General features: G+C 47.0%; 6 protein-coding genes across 6 annotated transcripts in view; 5 read left to right on the forward strand and 1 right to left on the reverse strand.

Annotated features, from left to right (window-relative positions):
• Window positions 1-443: 443 nt before the first annotated feature.
• Window positions 444-5,472, forward strand: LOC126580808 (uncharacterized). The gene is made up of 7 exons (XM_050244072.1): window positions 444-558; window positions 646-822; window positions 916-1,589; window positions 1,650-1,796; window positions 1,874-4,767; window positions 4,827-5,016; window positions 5,087-5,472. Exons 1-7 carry the CDS (start codon window positions 540-542, stop codon window positions 5,372-5,374), a joined length of 4,389 nt encoding a protein of 1,462 aa, XP_050100029.1. The 5' UTR covers window positions 444-539; the 3' UTR covers window positions 5,375-5,472.
• Window positions 5,473-5,704: 232 nt separating this feature from the next.
• On the forward strand, window positions 5,705-7,387 carry LOC126579944 (zinc carboxypeptidase-like). The gene is made up of 5 exons (XM_050243727.1): window positions 5,705-5,894; window positions 5,971-6,107; window positions 6,193-6,662; window positions 6,732-7,022; window positions 7,094-7,387. Exons 1-5 carry the CDS (start codon window positions 5,739-5,741, stop codon window positions 7,291-7,293), a joined length of 1,254 nt encoding a protein of 417 aa, XP_050099684.1. The 5' UTR covers window positions 5,705-5,738; the 3' UTR covers window positions 7,294-7,387.
• A 1,281-nt stretch (window positions 7,388-8,668) lies between these two features.
• Window positions 8,669-10,362, forward strand: LOC126579937 (zinc carboxypeptidase-like). Its single transcript, XM_050243716.1, has 5 exons — window positions 8,669-8,851; window positions 8,928-9,064; window positions 9,150-9,619; window positions 9,681-9,971; window positions 10,038-10,362. Exons 1-5 carry the CDS (start codon window positions 8,696-8,698, stop codon window positions 10,241-10,243), a joined length of 1,260 nt encoding a protein of 419 aa, XP_050099673.1. The 5' UTR covers window positions 8,669-8,695; the 3' UTR covers window positions 10,244-10,362.
• Window positions 10,363-10,599: 237 nt separating this feature from the next.
• On the forward strand, window positions 10,600-12,317 carry LOC126572135 (zinc carboxypeptidase-like). The gene is made up of 3 exons (XM_050231202.1): window positions 10,600-10,865; window positions 10,936-11,845; window positions 11,927-12,317. The coding sequence occupies exons 1-3, from the start codon at window positions 10,719-10,721 to the stop codon at window positions 12,133-12,135; spliced, it is 1,266 nt and encodes a 421-aa protein (XP_050087159.1). The 5' UTR covers window positions 10,600-10,718; the 3' UTR covers window positions 12,136-12,317.
• LOC126577392 (uncharacterized) lies at window positions 12,307-16,031 on the forward strand. Its single transcript, XM_050238989.1, has 12 exons — window positions 12,307-12,522; window positions 12,579-12,715; window positions 12,781-13,165; window positions 13,241-13,328; window positions 13,395-13,685; window positions 13,768-13,957; window positions 14,363-14,381; window positions 14,425-14,792; window positions 14,864-15,245; window positions 15,313-15,400; window positions 15,467-15,757; window positions 15,836-16,031. Exons 1-12 carry the CDS (start codon window positions 12,331-12,333, stop codon window positions 16,027-16,029), a joined length of 2,625 nt encoding a protein of 874 aa, XP_050094946.1. The 5' UTR covers window positions 12,307-12,330; the 3' UTR covers window positions 16,030-16,031.
• Window positions 16,015-19,580, reverse strand: part of LOC126572134 (unconventional myosin-VIIa-like) — a 9,713-nt gene continuing 6,147 nt past the window's right edge. The window contains exons 8-11 of the mRNA XM_050231200.1: window positions 17,861-19,580; window positions 17,684-17,799; window positions 17,454-17,616; window positions 16,015-17,390 (exon numbers count right to left, since the gene is read on the reverse strand). The exon at window positions 17,861-19,580 is cut by the window's right edge and continues 71 nt beyond it. Of these exons, the coding sequence (XP_050087157.1) occupies window positions 16,101-17,390; window positions 17,454-17,616; window positions 17,684-17,799; window positions 17,861-19,580 (3,289 nt within the window). The 3' untranslated portion in view covers window positions 16,015-16,100. The remainder of the gene's footprint in view (window positions 17,391-17,453; window positions 17,617-17,683; window positions 17,800-17,860) is intronic.

The raw sequence follows: 19,580 nt of genomic DNA on the forward strand, positions 1-19,580 counted from the left end.
TGTGATTTTTATTTATCTAACACTGTAACCATTTTTGGATGAAATTGTTTTATTGGAACAATATTTTAAATATTCAAATCCATAGCCAAAATGCATCTCAAATGCCAACAATGATTAAAGTTCAACACGCAAATGCCCCTCCTTTGGCTACCTTTATCACGGCAGCTAGCTAGCAACAATGTGAGGGCTGGGTCAATGCACTTTCCCCCCGAAATATTGGCTACATTATTTTCACTTGCAATAGGGCAACGCGCTCAGCGCATGCGCAATTATCATCTTTGCACCGGACGCATTACGGATGGGCTATCGTTATGTATTGATTTGATGCTGTGCCCATCGGTTGACCTATGCCTGTGACCTGCCGGAGCATTGCGAAGGTAAACAAGGAACCGCGTTATGATAAGCAGACCGCTTAAAAGGCTCCAGGGCCTGCCTCCTCAGCTGCAGTTGACCGATTGATGTCCTTTGGCGACGTTCTAAAGGTACAAAACTTGACGATCGACTTTTGACATTGTGCCAGGCAGAAGCAGTGCAGCAGTATGAAGTGGTTGGCGTTAGGTAGGTAGCACTTTGAGGGCATCTTTGCAACGGAACGATTGATTGAAACTGATCGTCCCATCGCTTGATCTTCCCTCTACCAAACAGCCGTTGCATTAGTAGCGGCTGCTAGCTGCGCTAACGGGAGTCCAGTGAAAAGTGTTTTCGTCGGAACCGGCAATGAAGAGTATGTGTACCAGTATGTGCTCGATGTTACCACCGGTGTGGTGGAACCGGAGTACGGTTCGATGTACCGCATGAAGTCGTATCTACATATTCGTCCAGGTAAGGAATGTATTAGAATCTAGCCTAGTGTTTACTCGTGTAATGGCTTCTATACACTGTATTCTTTGTTCATTTCACTGCCACAAAACGCAGATCCGAATGGCAATGGAACGTTTGTGTACTTCACTGAGCCCAAGGTGTTCCTCTACACGGGCCATCTGCCAATGGCGGTGGAGCCCACGTCCGAAAACTACACCGTTTACGCCAAGCAGGCTGAAGCCATCGTGCAACCGTTCTACGTAACGTACGACAAATTCGGCATGGTAAAGGAAGTGTTCACCACCAAGGCGGACATTCTCTGGAGTGTGAACATCAAGAAGGGCGTTGCCACCATGCTGCAGCTTCCAGTCGATAAAGTCCCAACGAAAAAGTTCGTCAAACCGATCGTGTTCACCGAATCGGAGGAAACCGTATACGGAACGGTGAATGTCACGTACGTTATGCACTCGGTCGATGAAAAGGTGCACATCGTGAAGACCCCTGATTACACGACGTTCTCGCATGTGCCGTACGATGTGTACGCTAACGTGGAAACGGCCTATGTGTACCACAACTGGACGTCCTGGGATTCGGTGCGCCCGGTAGTCGAGTTCGAGATGGAGTACGGTAAGGACGGTGTGCACGTAACCAAGGTACACTCGGAGAGCACCAAGTATGTTCAACCGTTTACCTCGGGTGGACAAAAGCAGTTCGTCACGACCGAACAGAAGCTGGTTTATGTGGAGACGGTGGCCCCCTCAAAAATGCTCGAGTTTGCCAACTTCCCGGTAAGTTTTCTTTTATTTATTCGTTGCGCGTGATGTGTGATGGTCATTTTCCCTATTCAGATGTATCACTACGTCCATTATGAGACACCGGAATCCGTCTTCGAAGAGAGCTACCCGACGCTTTCTACCGTTCAACCATCGGTTGATATCTCTTCCGTTGGGCCCAAGATTCAAGTGATGCTTTACGAAGCTGTTCAGTATCTTCAGGTACGTGAGCCCTTCATTTTCAATCAAATATGGTGGGAGTTAGTAACAAAATGATTATCGTTTATGTTTGTGCACAGGAGAATCCAATCACGAACCAAGAAATCGACACAAAGCATGGCCTGATCGTGACGCGCATCATTGAGGCACTGAAACCGTTCTCCGTGGAGGACTACGGAAAGTTCTGGACACTGCTAACGAAGACCAACACACCCAAGGACTTGATGGCGCTGGACATTTTCTACAAAGTGCTGCCGTCGGTCGGTAGCAAATACTCCGTTCAGTTTGTGATGGGATTGATTAAGAATCACAAAGTGAAGGACTCGGTTGCGATCGGTATGCTATTCTCGCTCGGTGTCAATGTTCGTGTCCCGTCGGTGGAGCTGCTGCACAGTGTGGAGGATTTCGTTAACTTTGATTCCCAGGTCAAGCCGGATGTGGCCCACGCTGCCATCCTGTCGTTCAGTACGATGGTTTACAAGACGTTCCAGCACGACGTGCACTCACCGGAAATCGAAAAGTACATCAAAGTGTACTACAAGAAGCTGAAGGAAGCGAAGACATTCGATGATCAGCTGGTGTGGCTGCATGGTTTGAAGAACATTCAGTACGGTACGGTCGGTGAGCTGTTGGTGCCACTGGTGAAGGGTGAGCAGGTCCTTGATCTGCACTACGATCGCCACCTGCAGGTGCATGTCATCTATGCGCTGATGACGGTGATGGAACACGCCCACGATACCCTGTTCGAGGTGGTGTTCCCGATTGTCGTTGATGTGACGATGCCAGTGGAGTTACGTGTGGCCGCCATTAAGGTTATCGTCATGATGAAGGACATTCACTACTGCTCTAAGCTGGAGCCCGTTATGATGGTTGAAAAGAACCCGCAGGTGTACTCCTTCTACGTCACCACGATTCGCAGTCTGGTCAACTCGGACGTTTACACTGGCACCGAGTTCTATCACTATCTGGAGCAGGTTGTCGAGGACTTTGTGCATTACGACGCAACGGTGGAAACGAAATCGTTCTTCTACGATTATCTGGACGAGGAGCACAAAGTTGGCACGATCATCCGTGGTAACATGATTGCCGATTCGAAGCACAACAAGGTGAACCAGTTCTACATCAGCTTTGCGCCGTATGTGATGGACCATGTGTACGATCTGTACTCGGTGTATGTTAAATTTGAAGGAGTTCACAATCCACTGTCGCTCCTGTGGCCCAAGCTGTTCAACGTCGATCCCAAGACGGTGAATGAGCCGCTGACAAAGAACTACGAAAACGAGCCCGTCCACGTGGAGTTTACGTTCATGGCCAACGGTAAGGTGGTGTACACGAAGTACTTTGACGAGGAAACGATCAAACAGTTCTACACCTACACCTATCTGACGGTGCTGAAGACGCTGCAGTACCAGTTCACGACGGTGCTGAATGTGGCCGACGTCGAGCTGTACATGCCAACATTCGATGGTGTACCGACTAAGATTGATCTGAAATTGCCCTTGATGTCGCAGTTCAAGTACAATGTCGTCGTCCCATCGACGACCAACTCCAACGAGGTCACACTGACCGTCAACAGCTTCTTCCGGATGTGGATGCACGGTTACTACGGTGTCTCGGTTTACAATCCGTTCGCTCTCGCCTGGCAGGGCACACGGCGCATGCAAGCGTTCGACTACAATATTCCGCTTGTGTTCGATATCATTTTTAACTTCCAACAGAATTCTTTCAAGCTCGTTTGGACCAAACACGCCAACGAGATGTTCAATGTGGTCGGATTCAAGTCGCATGTCAAGACGCAGGTCTTTGCGCGCCCGGAAACGGAAGTCGATTATCTGAAAGTAACTTGCCCCGCCTGTCAACACTTCCAAACGGTAGTGGCGCATCCTGAGTCGAAGAAGAAGGACGGCGTTCTGTACGAAACGCACTCCAAGTACACTGGGCTGCACTTCTACATGGCCACCTTTGATGTGGAGGTACCGCCGACGGTGAAATACTACAAATCGTTGACCGATGTGTTTACGTCCGAGCTGTTCCATGATCTGCAGCACGTGACGGTGTTTGATTTCGTCAGCAAGTACTTTACCTGGTTCTACACCACCGTGCTGCCCCCCAAGGCTACTACATTCGGAGTCGTTGGCTATATTAACCCCTGCAAGGTGTATCCTTTCGATAAGGTTGAGTTTACCTTCAAGGTTGACAGTGAAGTGATGCCACACCATCTGTGGACCACCCCGGATCAGCGTCAGTACGTGAAACTTTCGGCGGTCTTCAAAAAAACCGATGTCATCGTCAATCACTGGGATGTTAATGTTTACTACACGCACGAGCACGGTACGTACTTCAAGACGATTAACGTGCAGGTGACGCGCCAGACTCCGGGCGAGAAGAACATGAACGTTTGCATCGATTGGGTGAAGGATGTCGTTCCGGAATCCGTCAGTGGTAAGCTGATGTACTTCCATGGCTACTCGTTCGATCACAAGTGCGTCAAGGACGATATGGTGGTGTCCGTCGAGTGGTCAGGAGTGCAATCGGTAGCACAGAAGAACATTACCTACACGCCAACGTATCACACGCTGCCCACGTACTACTACCATGATTGTGTTCCTCGAGTTCTGCCAATGTTCGACGATTACTCTGTGCCAGTTCCGTTCGAGTGTGCTGACGAGCACACGACTGTTCGCAAGTACACCTACACCGTTGACTACCAGCATGTGCATCCGGTGTACGTCGAGTTTGTGAAACCGTTCTGGTTCTGGGTGAAGCACGTTGTTCCTTCTTACTACCATGAGGTGGATCAGTTCCACTTCGTACCGGAGAACCGTTTCGTCGTTGACGTAGAGTATCCGATGCACTACGACTACCCGGTGGTGGATGTGATGGTGAAATCTGCCTACGAAACCGTTGCATTCGATCACGTGCCGTACTATGATTGGGTCTGGATGTTCCAACCGGACAGTACTGTTTTCACCAAGTAAGCAGAGAATCATGCAGAGGAGCCCCAACAGCATTAACCAGCTATACTTTAAACAGGTACTTCAAGGTAATGAAATCATTCGGATACGTTGATAGCTGCGTGATAAACCCGGTGTACGAGTACGCTCCATACCACTACGATGTAGCCAAGGCACCGGTCTTCAATGAATGGATCCTTTATGCTTCCGATCATCCCGTTTCCTACAGCTGGGCCGTTTATGTGCAAAAGCTTGATAAGAGCTTTGTGGTAAGTCCTCTTGATCGCTGGGTGCAGATCGAACGCCACTGCATGCATTCAACTATCAATTCCTTTCCAGGCGTTCAAGCTTGTTCTCAACGGACACAGCGTCGTGGTGCAGCCCAAGATCGGCAAGCAATACGAAGGTACCACCCACAAGTACACCTTCACCGTTGACAGCGACCTGATGCATGCGATGGAGTACGGTTCTAGCGAGATGTATCCGTTCAAGTACTTCTACGTTTACGACTCGATTGTATTTGTTGTTCCGCACATTTCACTGTACGTGGTCTACGATGCCCATCAGGTCATGATTGAAACGGTCAAGTCCCCCACTATCGCTTACCACGGACAATGCTACGTGTAAGGGGTCACAGTTATGCAAAAGAAATAACGAAAAGAACAAATAAAATTGCATTGAATGAATGAATAATTAAAACGATGTTGTATGATTTTAAGTAATCTGGTAAACCTATCTAATAAAGAATAAACCACTCTACCACACTGCTGAAGCTTCATCGCAAGTTGAAGTGGGATAATTAAGCAGCAATCGAAAAAAAAGCGATAAGATACGAATTATCGTCTAGGTAATTCATCATTCCTCTGATACGTCTATCTTTGGTAGCTGATAACCGTAATAAAAACGCAGGTAATGTCACAGTGTAACGCTAATAAAATGCATGGTACATCGTCCAGAACAGCTTCTATCGGTTTCTTCTATCCGAACAGAAATGACGCTAAAGTTGATTGCTCTGCTACTATGCCTAGGAGCTACGATGCTCCGGGCTGAGCCTGTCCGCTTCGATAACTATCGTTTGTACGAGGTTTCGATCGCCAACCAGATGCAGCTCGATGCCCTTCAACTGCTCGAGCAGTATCCTGACGGAGTGAGTGTAACAAAAGTGTAAACCATAAGATTCCTTTGTGAAATTGTGATGCATTACGATACGATCTACATTCCAGTACATCTTTTGGGAATCTCCAGTGCAAACAAACATGAAAATCAACGTGGTGGTACCGCCGCACAAAACTGCTCAGTTCGATGAGCTACGAGCGCGACTCCGAATCGAAAGCCGCATGAAAACGGCCAACGTACAGCAGTAAGTGTGTGCTGTGTTTCGTGTGTCACAGTGTTGAATCTTCTCGCATAATGGGCTCACTTATCTACTAACCATTACGTGCTAGGCTCATCGACAATGAAAGCTCCGTTAAATCGAAACGCGAAACATTCGGATGGGAAGCATACTACACGCTGGAGGAAATGTACTCATGGATCGACGAACTGGTAGCGCAGTATCCAAATATTCTCTCAGTGTCCACTATCGGTCAGTCGTACGAGGGTCGAGAGCTCAAGGCAGTCAAGCTGTCGTACAAGGCGGGAAATCCAGGAATTTTCATTGAATCCAACATTCACGCACGCGAGTGGATCACTTCGGCTACCGTCACGTGGATTCTGAACGAGTTTCTCACCTCAACCCAACCCGATGTACGTGAGCTGGCAGAAAATTACGACTGGTACATCCTGCCTGTTGTTAATCCGGACGGTCTCCACTACACCAAAACGACCAACCGGATGTGGCGCAAAAATAGATACCCACATAGCGTGCTTTGTTACGGCGTCGATATGAACCGGAATTTCCCTGGCCATTGGATGGGTGAGAGAGTGTTTTAAAGTAGCGCAGTGATAAAAGGTATACATTATGCTTATTCTTTTTCCTGTTTAGAGGGTGGCGCGTCAGCTGTACCATGTTCGGACACTTATGCTGGTCCTGAACCGGCATCCGAGATCGAAACGAAGCACATCATGAACTACTTTGTATCTATCAAGGAGAACATTCATGCTTATTTTGCGTTCCACTCGTATGGGCAATACATTCTCTTCCCATATGGACACACAAACACGGAGTATTCTGAGAATTACTACGACATGATGGAAATGGGAGAAGCTGGAGCTATTGCGATTTCTCGGCGATACGGTACAGCATACACGGTTGGAACGACGGCCGATGTACTATGTAAGAAATATGACAAATATGTATGTTGAATGGTTTTCTCATTTACGAATGTTTCTTCTTTGTTAACATAGACATAAACTCTGGATCATCGCGTGACTGGGCCCATGGTACTCAAGGAACTCCTGTTGCCGCTACGATCGAGTTCCGCGACACTGGCTACTACGGGTTTATTCTTCCTCCAGACCAAATTGTCCAAAATGCACTGGAGATAATGGATGGACTCGTTGCTTTCCTGAGGAAGGGGAAGGAAATCGGTTATTTCACTGTTTGAAGCAAGGGTTCTTGTTGGTACATTGTCAAAAACAATCGGCGAGTCGTCATAAATAATTCACAAACAATAAAACTGTGTTTTTCTGGAAAATTTCTTGTATTTTGTAAGTAACGTAGTTATAAAAATTCTTATGGGGGGCTAAGGTATTTAAATTGTTTTGTGACAAATATTTTTTACATTTTTCCGTGAATGCTGATCCTTTCAAGAATATTGTGTAAATTTTTTGGATCAATCGAGGAAAAACTGACAATGATATAGATTTTTGAAAATCTGCGCTTCATGCATGACTCAACGCAGCTCGCTACTTTGGGGCGTGTTTCCTAAAACCAACGTTTTTAAAGTCGGTGCTCATCGTAGCATAAAAACTCCCGAACTAATCTGAACACTATTTGCGAGGTCATAAAGAATGTTGATACTTTTTTTTAACAATTATTTAAATCTCGTTATTTTAGGTTGAATCATAAAATGCAACATTTTTGGATGAAATTTTCATCAAATCGTTCCCAAAATACGACCAAATATTCTTGAAAAGTTGCAGTTTATTATGGTATTTGCAAAAACATGTATAGGAGGATAGTTTTCTACAAACAAATCGTCAAAAGTGAACTGTTTTTGGTACGAATCAAAAGACTTGCCCGTTTAAGCGACGAACCCGGTTTTATCATAGTGTGATCACTATTCCAACCTTAAAAAGTTTACCAAAAATCGAAAAATTGCAAAATCAACAAAAACTCGACGGGGCTATCTGGATAAACTTATATTCTACCAGAAAAGTGCTGTTTTATGAATCTTAGATGAACCATCACGCGGCTTCGATGAGCACCGGAAAAAGTACCTTTTCGAAAATAAGCCTTTCTAAATTTGATGCGATGGATGATATTGTTAATAAATCTTCCCCAAACTAGAACCAAATATTCTTAAAAAGTAGCAGTTTAATATGGCATTCATTTTAAAAAAATATGTTGAATGGTTTCTTCATAAAAAATCGTCAAAAACGCTCAAACGTTTTAACGAGTTCCCAATTCACGATTATTAACGGCATGCACAAATGATTTGTCACTGAAAAACGTTGATAATGGCAATAATGTAACAACGCGATAAAATATTAAACAATGCTATCAATGGAACGGCGACGCCACACAATTCGATTGCATCAATATCAGCACACTTACGCCACACCATTTCAGTTGACTCGACAGCACCATCCAGTCCCGACAATCGTCGATCGATACAATAATCTAAAACTATGCAGCAATGATTCAACACAACTCATTGACACACCTTTACTTATCATGACTAGCCACCTAGCTTAAAGGCAGATAACAACCAATGATAAGATACATTATAAAACAAGAATCTTAAACAGGAATAGCTCCTATCGGTTTCTTCAATCCGAACAGAAATGTCGCTAAAGTTAATCGCGCTGCTACTGTGCCTAGGAGCTACGATGCTCCGGGCTGAGCCTGTCCGCTTCGATAACTATCGTTTGTACGAGGTTTCGATCGCCAACCAGATGCAGCTCGATGCCCTTCAACTGCTCGAGCAGTATCCTGACGGAGTGAGTGTAACAAAAGTGTAAACCATAAGATTCCTTTGTGAAATTGTGATGCATTACGATACGATCTACATTCCAGTACATCTTTTGGGAATCTCCAGTGCAAACAAACATGAAAATCAACGTGGTGGTACCGCCGCACAAAACTGCTCAGTTCGATGAGCTCCGAGCGCAACTCCGAATCGAAAGCCGCATGAAAACGGCCAACGTACAGCAGTAAGTGTGTGCTGTGTTTCGTGTGTCACAGTGTTGAATCTTCTCGCATAATGGGCTCACTTATCTACTAACCATTACGTGCTAGGCTCATCGACAATGAAAGCTCCGTTAAATCGAAACGCGAAACATTCGGATGGGAAGCATACTACACGCTGGAGGAAATGTACTCATGGATCGACGAACTGGTAGCACAGTATCCAAATATTCTCTCAGTGTCCACTATCGGCCAGTCGTACGAGGGTCGAGAGCTCAAGGCAGTCAAGCTGTCGTACAAGGCGGGAAATCCAGGAATTTTCATTGAATCCAACATTCACGCACGCGAGTGGATCACTTCGGCTACCGTCACGTGGATTCTGAACGAGTTTCTCACCTCAACCCAACCCGATGTACGTGAGCTGGCAGAAAATTACGACTGGTACATCCTGCCTGTTGTTAATCCGGACGGTCTCCACTACACCAAAACGACCAACCGGATGTGGCGCAAAAATAGATACCCACATAGCGTGCTTTGTTACGGCGTTGATATGAACCGGAATTTCCCTGGCCATTGGATGGGTAGGTGCGCTTTATGTTCTGCTGGAGGAATCATAATTCATTAAAAAAAATATATTTTCAGAGGGTGGTTCATCGTCCGTGCCTTGCTCAGATACCTTTGCTGGTCCTGAAGAGGCTTCCGAGATTGAAACGAAGCACATCATGAACTACTTTGTATCGGTCAAGGACAACATTCATGCGTACCTGTCTTTCCATTCATATGGTCAGTACATCTTGTTCCCATATGGTCACAGCGGGGCCGAGTATTCCGAGAATTACTACGACATGATGCAGATGGGAGAAGCTGGCGCAAAAGCCATCTATCAACGATATAATACCGCTTACGAAATTGGAACGACGGCCGATGTTTTATGTAAGAACCGGGTCAACTTTATCAATGCTACTTACACAACCACCACTAACAATGTATTACTTATAGATATTGCTTCCGGTTCATCTCCCGACTGGGCACACGGTACGCAGGGCACTCCGATCGCTGCAACGTTTGAGTTCCGTGACAATGGCTACTACGGATTCATTCTGCCTCCCGAGCAAATTCTTCCCAATGCAATGGAAGTCCTGGATGGATTGGTGGCGTTCGTTAAAGAAGGAAAGAAAATTGGCTATTTTACGACTGCCGTTTAATCAATGCAATCATCCCACCCAACACGATTTCTAACAGCTACGATAACACATCGGAGCAATCAGCCGGAGAAAGAAAAATGGGATGCATAATCATAAATATAACTGATTGATTGCAAGAATCACAGTGTTACGAGTGTCACGTTCACAGCTACCAGCTCGAACGGATTGATAACGACTTTATTGCGTAAGGAAGTAATCAACCTTCTCACGGCTGATGGCATCACATAGCTATATTGTAGTTAATCATCGCGAGATAACCTTGCACGACCCATTCTCGTGGTCACATGAAATTGACCTACTCGGACAGTAAACCAATGACGCCTATCGTTATCGCTGGACGCACTATCGCTGAACAGCTGTGGGAAATGTTTACTCTGATATTTGATTCGGCAAAAAGTCCACCGATCCTCTTTTGGTATAAAACAAGACAGTTGCTTGTGTACTGTCACCTATTTGCTATCCAATCTGGTGCACCATGGGTATTCTGTTGCTTTTAACTCTGTTTGCCGTGGCAGCGAGCGGTGAACTAGTACGGTACGATAACTATCGTCTCTACCGTATTGAAATAGCTACACCGTCGCAGCTTAAATCATTGCAGCAACTAGACCTCTTTCCGGATGGGGTAAGTTCCGAATACTCTTTCGTATGTGCTGCTTATTAATTGCGGTTTCGATTAAACCGCTTACAAATAGTTCATCTTCTTGGATCCGCCTATGCATGTGCGTCGGAATGTAAGCCTTCTTGTGCCACCAAACAAGCTAGCGGATTACGAACAGCTGGTGCAGGCACTAGAGCTGCGTTCGGAATCGGTATCGGATAACTTTCAAGCCATTCTTGATGCAGAAAATCCTCCAAGAAAACATCGAAGCCAAGCGGCGGATGGATTTGGCTGGGATGAGTATCAAACACTCGAGGATATCTATCTATGGCTCGACAGTCTAGTCGCTCAATATCCCTCAATACTATCCATACAAAGTATCGGCAGGACTTATGAGGGACGTGATATGCAGCTCGTTAAGCTGTCGCACCAGCCCGGTAATCCTGGGATTTTTATCGAGGCAAACATTCATGCACGCGAATGGATCACTTCAGCTACCGCCACGTGGTTGTTGAATGAACTGCTCACATCGCAGGATCCGGTTGTACAGGATCTGGCGAGCAATTACGACTGGTACATCCTGCCGATCGCCAATCCCGATGGTTTCCACTACACCAAAACAACCAACCGATTGTGGCGCAAAAACCGTAAGCCACAAAATCTGCTCTGTGCGGGAGCGGATCTGAATCGGAATTTCCCGTACCACTGGATGGAGGGTGGAGCGTCACAGGTACCGTGCAACGATATCTACGCTGGTCCGCAACCTGCCTCAGAGATTGAGACCCAAAACACCATCGCATTCTACGAGACGATCGTTGACAAAATCGAGCTGCACCTGCAGTTCCATTCCTACGGCCAGTACATACTGCTCCCGTACGGTTACCAAGATGCCGACTATCCGGATAACTACAGCGACCAGATGGCTATTGCGAGAGCGGCCGCAACCGGATTTGCAGCTCGCTACAACACCCAATACACGTTCGGTACTATCGCGGACGTTCTGTGTAAGAGAATCACGTTCATCTGCAGCGTCTGCAGAAAGGTAGTATTGTTCGATCAATCTGCAAAATCATTCCCACTTTCAGATGTCGATTCCGGCTCTACAACCGATTGGACTCATGGTTATCACAAAACTCCGCTTTCAATGTGTTTCGAGTTCCGCGATAATGGCCCATACGGATTCGTACTGCCGGCTGATCAGATAATACCCAACTCGGAGGAAACACTGGACGCTCTGATAGCAATGGTGGCCGAAGCGAAAACAATGGGATACTTGCAACGCCAGCAGCAGTGAGCATCCCATGCCTAGGCCTCAATCAATCACCATATTATCATTGCTCGAACAAGCAAACAAGATAATGCCGGATGGACCATGCGTTTCTGAAGATCAAGCTTAAAAGCTTGAAAACAATTGAAACGTGATAAGGATCAATAAAACCTGCGAGAGACTTCGTTAAGATTCTCTCTACTCACAGGCGCACAGTGTTCAATGAACAAATTTAGCGGAAACATGGGAAGAGCAATTCTCGCGCTCTTTTCGCTAACCTGTCTGTTGGTAGTTTCAAATGTAGTAGCTGCTAATGGAAGGCAACGGTACGATAACTATGGAGTGTACAGAATCGATATAGAAACGCAGGAGCAGCTAGCCCTATTGCAACAGCTGGAATCTACGCGCAATAAGGTATGGCGCTGATTTACATTGAATTTGATAAAGCTGTGCCTAATTTGATACTTCAGTTGAGATTTCTAGATTATCCAGCTCAAGTTAACATGAGCGTTGAAGTTGCAGTGGCTCCCACTGATGCGAAAAGCATGAAGGACCTCTTTAAAACCCACAACATGCACACTACGCTGCTGACTAGTAACTTACAGAAGTACAATTGAAATGAGTTCTAGTGGATCTCTTGAATTGCAGCTAACAATAAGTAATCTGTTGCAGGATCATCGATGAAGAACGCCCGGCTCGTCGTAAAAAACTGGAAGGATTCGGTTGGGAGGATTACTATACACTGGATGAAATTTACGAGTGGATCGATACGATGGTTCAGCAGTACCCAACCGTACTCACGGTGAATTCGATCGGTCGCACATATGAAAACCGGGACATGAAAGTCATAAAGTTGTCATATAAACCAGGCAACCAAGCCATTTTCATCGAGGCCAACATTCACGCACGAGAGTGGATTACTTCGGCTACCGTTACTTGGATACTGAACGAGCTGCTCACTTCGGAAGAGCCTAGGGTGCGCTATTTGGCCGAGAACTACGATTGGCATATCGTGCCCGTTTCCAATCCGGACGGTTTTGAGTATAGCCACACTACGGTACGTATAAGATTAAAGTAGTGTACGGTTGCTACAGTGTTTAGTATGTGACAAACTTATCTACTGCTCACACAGGATCGTCTATGGCGTAAAACCCGAAACCAACACAATACTCTCTGCTTCGGAACAGACCCGAATCGGAACTTTAACTTCCAGTGGAACAGTAAGCATTAAGCTCGCAGGTAACGGTAAATTTGTTACCATGCTATGCTAAATCTCTTCACAACAGATGGTGGAACCTCTATGACACCCTGCTCGGATACATACTCGGGACCGGAACCCGAATCCGAGGTAGAAGTGAGCAACATTTCGAACTACGTCAAGTCAGTAGCAGCCGGCGTGAAACTGTTCCTTTCGATTCACTCACGCGGACAGCTGATTCTGTGTCCGTTTGGCTACCAAGATGCTCCAAGAGCATACAATTACCGGGATCTAATGCAAATCGGTCAACGTGCCTCGGTCGATATGTACAAAGTGCACAGCAAACCGTACCGCGTAGGAACCACATCGGATGTGCTGTGTAAGTTTTGAACAATCAGGTGATCAGTTAGAAAGTAATTGCCGTCAATTACTCTTGTTCTTCCACTTCGACTCACTTTCAGATGTTGCGTCGGGGATTGCCGTTGATTGGGCGTTCGCCGTGGGAGGTATCCCACTTGCGTACACGTTCGAGTTGCGCGATCAAGTCGAGTTCGGGTTCATTCTTCCGGCCGATCAAATTGTGCCTAACGCTCAAGAGCTTCTGGAGGGATTCATTGCGATCGTCGATGAGGCGAAGGTGCTGGGCTACATGTAACTCTTATCGGAACACAATAAACATAGCAAAAGCGATAAAACTGAACAGTTATCTAATCGCAAGGCTTTCGTAAACGTAATCGAGGAACACCATGATCGAAGGATGACAGTATTGTACCATCAAGAGCCATCCCAGTCTAGGGGAATGGTAGTAAAAGTAAAACGCCTCCCATAATAAAAGACCAGTAGGGATAAGGCCAGAGAGATAGCACTGTACCGGTCACTAAACAAAAACAATAACCTACAAAGACTTTATCCCGGAACGCGTATCTTATCGTCCCAAATGGTAAACTGGAATTCCCTGTACTACAATAGCTCTGATCACGTACAACCAATCTGCAATTCATCGTCCTAGCTGACGTCAAACAGCCATAGTTCCAAATTCGATTGACCCTCACCAAGATTACTGGAGAAGTTTTTTGTCTACCTTCCGAACAACCATCTTTTCTATTATCATTTCATAGCGTATAATCGATGCAGATAATAGGGCACCCTATAAAAGCTACCTGGACGCGATGCGGTCAGTATCGATTAGAACGATGTGGATTAAGCTTACTCTCCTGGTGCTGGCCTCCGTTGCCTGCGGAGTTTTCTCCGAGCAAGCCCGCTACGACAACTACCGTGTCTATGAGGTGTCCATCGAAACGCACCGCCAACTGCAAGCCCTCCAGCAGCTCGAGCTGAATCCCGATGGCTACCGGTTCTGGGAGTCACCGGTTCAAACGAACATGCGCCTCAGCATTGTCGTGCCACCGCACAAGTTTGCCCACTTTGAGGAAATTACCAGTGCCCTCGCCATGAAGACGCGCCTACAGATCGAGGACTTCCAAAAGTAAACCGGAGCGAAAGCGGATTGCAGGACGTTTCAAATTAACTTTGCCGTGTTCTTCTATCCACCCTCAGAGTAATCGACAACGAGCGTCCCATGCGTGATAGCCGTGCCACCTTCGGATGGACGGATTATTACACGGTGGAAGAGATCTACGCCTGGATGGATGAGATCACTGCCCAGAACCCTTCCATCCTTTCCGGCACAGTGTACGGCAAATCGTTCCAAGGGCGTGACTTGAAGGCCATCAAGCTATCGCACAAGGCAGGAAACCCCGGCATCTTTATTGAAGCCAACATCCACGCTCGCGAGTGGATTTCGTCGGCCACGGCTACGTGGTTGCTGAACGAGCTACTCACTTCCACGAACCCAGCTGTGCAGGATTTGGCTCAGAACTATGATTGGTACTTTATTATGGTAGCTAATCCTGATGGCTTAGCCTACACCAAAACGACGGTAAGCGAGTTTAGAGCTACAAGAAACGATCGTAATTGATTAGTAATTGATGATTTTCTCGCAACAGGATCGCCAATGGCGTAAGACTCGTCAACCGGTTAATGCCCTGTGTGTCGGAACTGACCCGAACCGGAACTTTGACTACTTCTGGATGAGTAAGTTGTGATGTGTGAGAAGAGAAAAGGGATCCTGGGTTGAGCCGTGTATTTGTTTCTTCTCAGATGGTGGAGCATCGTCCGTACCCTGTTCGGATACCTTCGCTGGATTAACGGCGTTTTCGGAACCGGAAACGAAGGCCATGGCCGACTACTACGCGACTATTGCCAGCAACATCAACATTCAGTTCTCGTTCCACTCCTATGGTCAGTACCTGTTGACGCCCTTCGGCTACAGTGGTGCTCCCCGTCCTTCCAATGATGCTGATCTCCAACGAATTGCTGCTGTGACTGCATCGGCAATCCAGGCTACCTTCGGCACTCGCTACACCTATGGCAACAGTGCTACGACACTTTGTAAGTATGCGCGATGGGCTATTCATTCAGAAAGCATAGAAATAACCAAATCTAATGAACAATATCATTCCTTACCAGACGTTACCTCCGGAAGCACTGTTGACTACTTCGTAGGAGTGCACGGCACGAAGCTCGGATACACCTTCGAGTTCCGTGATACCGGTGCTACCGGTTTCGTACTGCCAGCTAACCAGATCATTCCCAACGCTCAAGAAACGCTGAACGGCATTATTGCCTTCGTCGCTGAAGCTAAAGTTCTTGGTTACGTATAAATGTACCGTTTATTCGGAATCCAATAAATCCAATCGCACATCAAACTACACAATGCCCACCGAACAATGCTTCAATTGCGCTGTTGCGCCTGTGCCTTAAAGTGCCTTATATAGGAAGCCAACAGCTCATCCATTTTATAGCCCTGCTTCGTCTCTAGCAGCAGCTTGTTCGCGCCCATCATATTGCCAAACTTGATGTGGAAAAAGGTGTTACCGGAACTCCAAAAGTTTAGTTCATGGTAGCTGTAGCTGCACAGTAACTCCTTTGTGTGCGGTTCAATCAGATGAAAGCCCTGGCGATTGATCGCTATCAGCAGTGTTGTCGGTAGATTCTGGTCCGTTGCTTGCTTGGCCACGAAGAACGTCGAACCAAACATCGGAAACTTTTGGACACACTTCAGGAACTCCAGTTTAGCCGCCATCACTGAAATACCCTTCATGGAATCAATCTTCGCGATGATGTCTTTCTTCCAATGGTCAAGTTTCTGAAGCCGCTCCACATCCTTCGGCACTAGCATGTAGAACATATCGTGAAACGATTTGTGTAGCAGCTTCACATCCTCGACCTCAAACTGCGCCCAAAAGATGAGGGCCGCCAGTTCGACTGCCTGCTCCTTTGTCAGCTGATAGTAGCCCTGTAGCAACTTCGGCACCTCCTGATGGAAGTGGAAGATCTCATCCGCATTACGATCACGCCCTGGTACGATGTTCAGCCAGAGTTTCTTCATGAAAAACATCTGGTATTCACACTGTATGCGGTTATCGTTCGATCGCGACGGGTGCGTTTCGCGCATCCACTCCATTAGCTCGTACACGAAATCGAACACAAAGTACTCTTCCGGTATTGATAGCACCTTGTCCATGACCTTGATAAACAAGCTGAATCCTTCGGCTGACTTTAGTTCCAAACGACGGGTGATGGTTTGGATTAGATCCTTCGTTTGGGTGCAGGACTCGATCTGGAACGCTTCGTCCGTATCATCCGGGAAGTAGACTTTGTGATAGATTTCCACCGTCCGGTAGCGAATGGCTTCCACCTCTATCACATACGGTGGATACTTGCGAGGACCAACTTTCATAGTCTTTTGCAGTCGCTGCAGACATTCCGTTGCTATTGGGTGCTTGCGAGTGCGCAGAAAGCTAAACAACTCCTTTTGCAGTCCCGTACTCGGCAGCATCACCCCGGTGGCAAGCCACAGCAGATCCCATCCGCGTTCCTCACTGATTTGTATCCTGTTTTCCGTCAACTGGCGCATTAGCTGGCAGTACACTTCATCACGCAACCCATCGTCGGTTAGTGCCGGTGCAAATATCTTCGTGACATCGATCTGTTCCCGTCCTTTCGGCAGGTCTCCCATGTACTATGAAGAGAGAAAAAAGTTGGCATCATTTTTGCAACGATTTGCTTACAGCATTCAGAATACCTTTAGAATTAAAGTGAACAACGCAACAGCAGTGTCACATTTCCGGCGATCGTTCTGTAGACGCTTGAGCAGTGGTGCCTTGATGGGATCACGGGTGTGCTTCCACAGCTCTTCAACCATTGATTTACGCACACTAGCAATACTAGTGGACGAGGCCACAGTGCTGTGAAAAGTGTAAAGAAACAGGGATAAAGGAAACTACTGGTGAACTCTTCTTCGATACTACTTACGCTATTGGAGAACGGAAATGTTCCGATGCATAGCGCTGCAGGTTATGCATCTTCCTGCGCTGAATAGTGTTGTACATAGGCCCAGCATGCTTCTTCGATTTCACGGCATTCTCCTTCTGCGTAAAACAAAATCCGATTAATTTTTATTTGATAAGGAAATTTCGATTTCCACCCTACCTTATAGAAGCTTAACACATCGCCCGAAGGAGGCATGATGGTTGGGAGCACATAAATCGATTCCGTCGGAAAGTAACCGGCTCGACCATTGCACTCACCGTAGCCCCAGGTCGTATCTTCGGCCATTATCGATTCACCCGTAAACCCCTGCCCCAATGTTATCAAATCACCCTTCACAAGGCTCAGCATAGTTTCGTCCGAGGTTTCCGATTTAAATGGCTGCACGGCGACCGCAAAGATGGTCCGCTTCTTCAGTTCATCCACTACATAGTTCACCAGTTGCGACAACACCCGAGCGTCGAACGATTTGAAGCTAAACTCTTCGCCCTGAATCGTGCCGAGGTATAGGGTAGCAACATCCGTATCTTCGTCCTCTTCAGAACTCACATGGATGACCTCGGGATAGGACAGTTCCACCAGTACCTGCTCTTGTTCATCGACAAAAAATACTCCGGCCCAGTTCACGGCAATAATGACGTTGGTCGAGGGTAGCGTTGGCCCACCCGATTGTACTGCCTCGAAAAATCGGGAAAACATCATACCCCAGGTGATTTTTGCAAACAGTACGATGTCCTCTTTCGCTACGATCCGTTGCAGATGCTCCTTCACGCAACGGCTCTTCTTGAAGGCAGTCTCCACCATCTGTGTCCAACGGGTGGCCGTCTCCGGTCGGAGCACACTTTTCGGTAAAAAGTCCTTCAACCGCTCCTGTAGCGTTTTAGCATTCAACTCACTGCCATACTCCGCATAGTACTGTAACGCAGCCAGCATGGCTAGATCCTTGTCCGAGTTGCTAACCAGCTCACCCAAATTAAGGCCACGCGTGATCTGAGCATAAATAAGATCCGTCGCTATCGCATCGACCGCAGGATCGTGCCACGGGGCAAACATTTCCTTGCGGAAAAACATTTTCCACTGTGCGGTTCGTTCGCTGGAACCCTGCTCCTTAGCATACTGTTCGCAGTTCGATATGGCATCCATCAAGAACTCCGCACCGTCCTGCAGTGACAGTATCTTATCCTGGAGCGTGACAAATATCGAAAACCCGAACCTATCCTTCAATCCCACCAGATCGCTGATCCGTTCGCACAGCTCACCGGCCGTGCTGGCTGAGTCAGCTTCTATCGATCGGTTTGTCCCATCCATCAATATCACGCTGACGACGATAGGTTTCTTCGTTTTCGTTGCCTGTAACTCCAACAGTGACGGTGGCTGACGCCGGGTACCATTCTTCAGGGTACGATCAAGCCGATGCTCACAGTACGGTGCGTACAACTCAGGTCCTTCGCGGATAAACGATCGTAAGTACTTCTCAAACCGTTCCGAAGGTGGAAAGCATCCGACACAGAGCGAAAGCAGTATCCAGCCCTTCGCGTGCGAAGTCGCCGTCGGATTGTTTGTGAGCTGTTTGCAGATTTGACAAAAGATCTCGTCCCGCAGCTGCCGGTTCAGAATACCGTGCCCGATGATGAAGTGCAGCTTGTCCAGGTTGCTAGTGCGGCTGTTTAGAAACTCCTGGTAGTCGGTGATCTCCTCGTTGTTCTCCATCAGCGACTTTAGCTCACTCGGGATCTTGGACTTTTTCTTCAGCGTCTTGTGTATCATCTTGCGATCGTGCTCGGATAACGTTTCCTGAAACGCCTGGAAGTCTTTCGTCTTGGCAAAGTTGCGCCCCATCGTAGCGGTTACCCGCTGCATTACCGGCAAATTGCGCGTCGCA

The sequence above is a fragment of the Anopheles aquasalis genome, chromosome 2, assembly GCF_943734665.1.
Source record: "Anopheles aquasalis chromosome 2, idAnoAquaMG_Q_19, whole genome shotgun sequence".
Classification (NCBI taxonomy): domain Eukaryota; kingdom Metazoa; phylum Arthropoda; class Insecta; order Diptera; family Culicidae; genus Anopheles; species Anopheles aquasalis.

What these genes read in the sequence shown, in the direction of transcription:
- LOC126579937 (XM_050243716.1), top strand. Translation starts at nt 8,696, where the DNA reads ATGTCGCTAAAGTTAATCGCGCTGCTACTGTGCCTAGGAGCTACGATG. An exon ending in TCGAGCAGTATCCTGACGGA is followed by an intron (nt 8,852 to 8,927) that starts GTGAGTGTAACA and finishes TCTACATTCCAG; the next exon opens with TACATCTTTTGGGAATCTCC. An exon ending in TTTCCCTGGCCATTGGATGG is followed by an intron (nt 9,620 to 9,680) that starts GTAGGTGCGCTT and finishes ATATATTTTCAG; the next exon opens with AGGGTGGTTCATCGTCCGTG.
- LOC126572135 (XM_050231202.1), top strand. Translation starts at nt 10,719, where the DNA reads ATGGGTATTCTGTTGCTTTTAACTCTGTTTGCCGTGGCAGCGAGCGGT. An exon ending in TAGACCTCTTTCCGGATGGG is followed by an intron (nt 10,866 to 10,935) that starts GTAAGTTCCGAA and finishes GCTTACAAATAG; the next exon opens with TTCATCTTCTTGGATCCGCC. An exon ending in TACTATCGCGGACGTTCTGT is followed by an intron (nt 11,846 to 11,926) that starts GTAAGAGAATCA and finishes TCCCACTTTCAG; the next exon opens with ATGTCGATTCCGGCTCTACA.
- LOC126579944 (XM_050243727.1), top strand. Translation starts at nt 5,739, where the DNA reads ATGACGCTAAAGTTGATTGCTCTGCTACTATGCCTAGGAGCTACGATG. An exon ending in TTTCCCTGGCCATTGGATGG is followed by an intron (nt 6,663 to 6,731) that starts GTGAGAGAGTGT and finishes TTTCCTGTTTAG; the next exon opens with AGGGTGGCGCGTCAGCTGTA. An exon ending in AACGACGGCCGATGTACTAT is followed by an intron (nt 7,023 to 7,093) that starts GTAAGAAATATG and finishes TTGTTAACATAG; the next exon opens with ACATAAACTCTGGATCATCG.
- LOC126580808 (XM_050244072.1), top strand. An exon ending in AAGCTGTTCAGTATCTTCAG is followed by an intron (nt 1,797 to 1,873) that starts GTACGTGAGCCC and finishes GTTTGTGCACAG; the next exon opens with GAGAATCCAATCACGAACCA. An exon ending in AGCTTGATAAGAGCTTTGTG is followed by an intron (nt 5,017 to 5,086) that starts GTAAGTCCTCTT and finishes ATTCCTTTCCAG; the next exon opens with GCGTTCAAGCTTGTTCTCAA.
- LOC126577392 (XM_050238989.1), top strand. Translation starts at nt 12,331, where the DNA reads ATGAACAAATTTAGCGGAAACATGGGAAGAGCAATTCTCGCGCTCTTT. An exon ending in TGGAATCTACGCGCAATAAG is followed by an intron (nt 12,523 to 12,578) that starts GTATGGCGCTGA and finishes TTGATACTTCAG; the next exon opens with TTGAGATTTCTAGATTATCC. An exon ending in CTTTAACTTCCAGTGGAACA is followed by an intron (nt 13,329 to 13,394) that starts GTAAGCATTAAG and finishes TCTTCACAACAG; the next exon opens with ATGGTGGAACCTCTATGACA.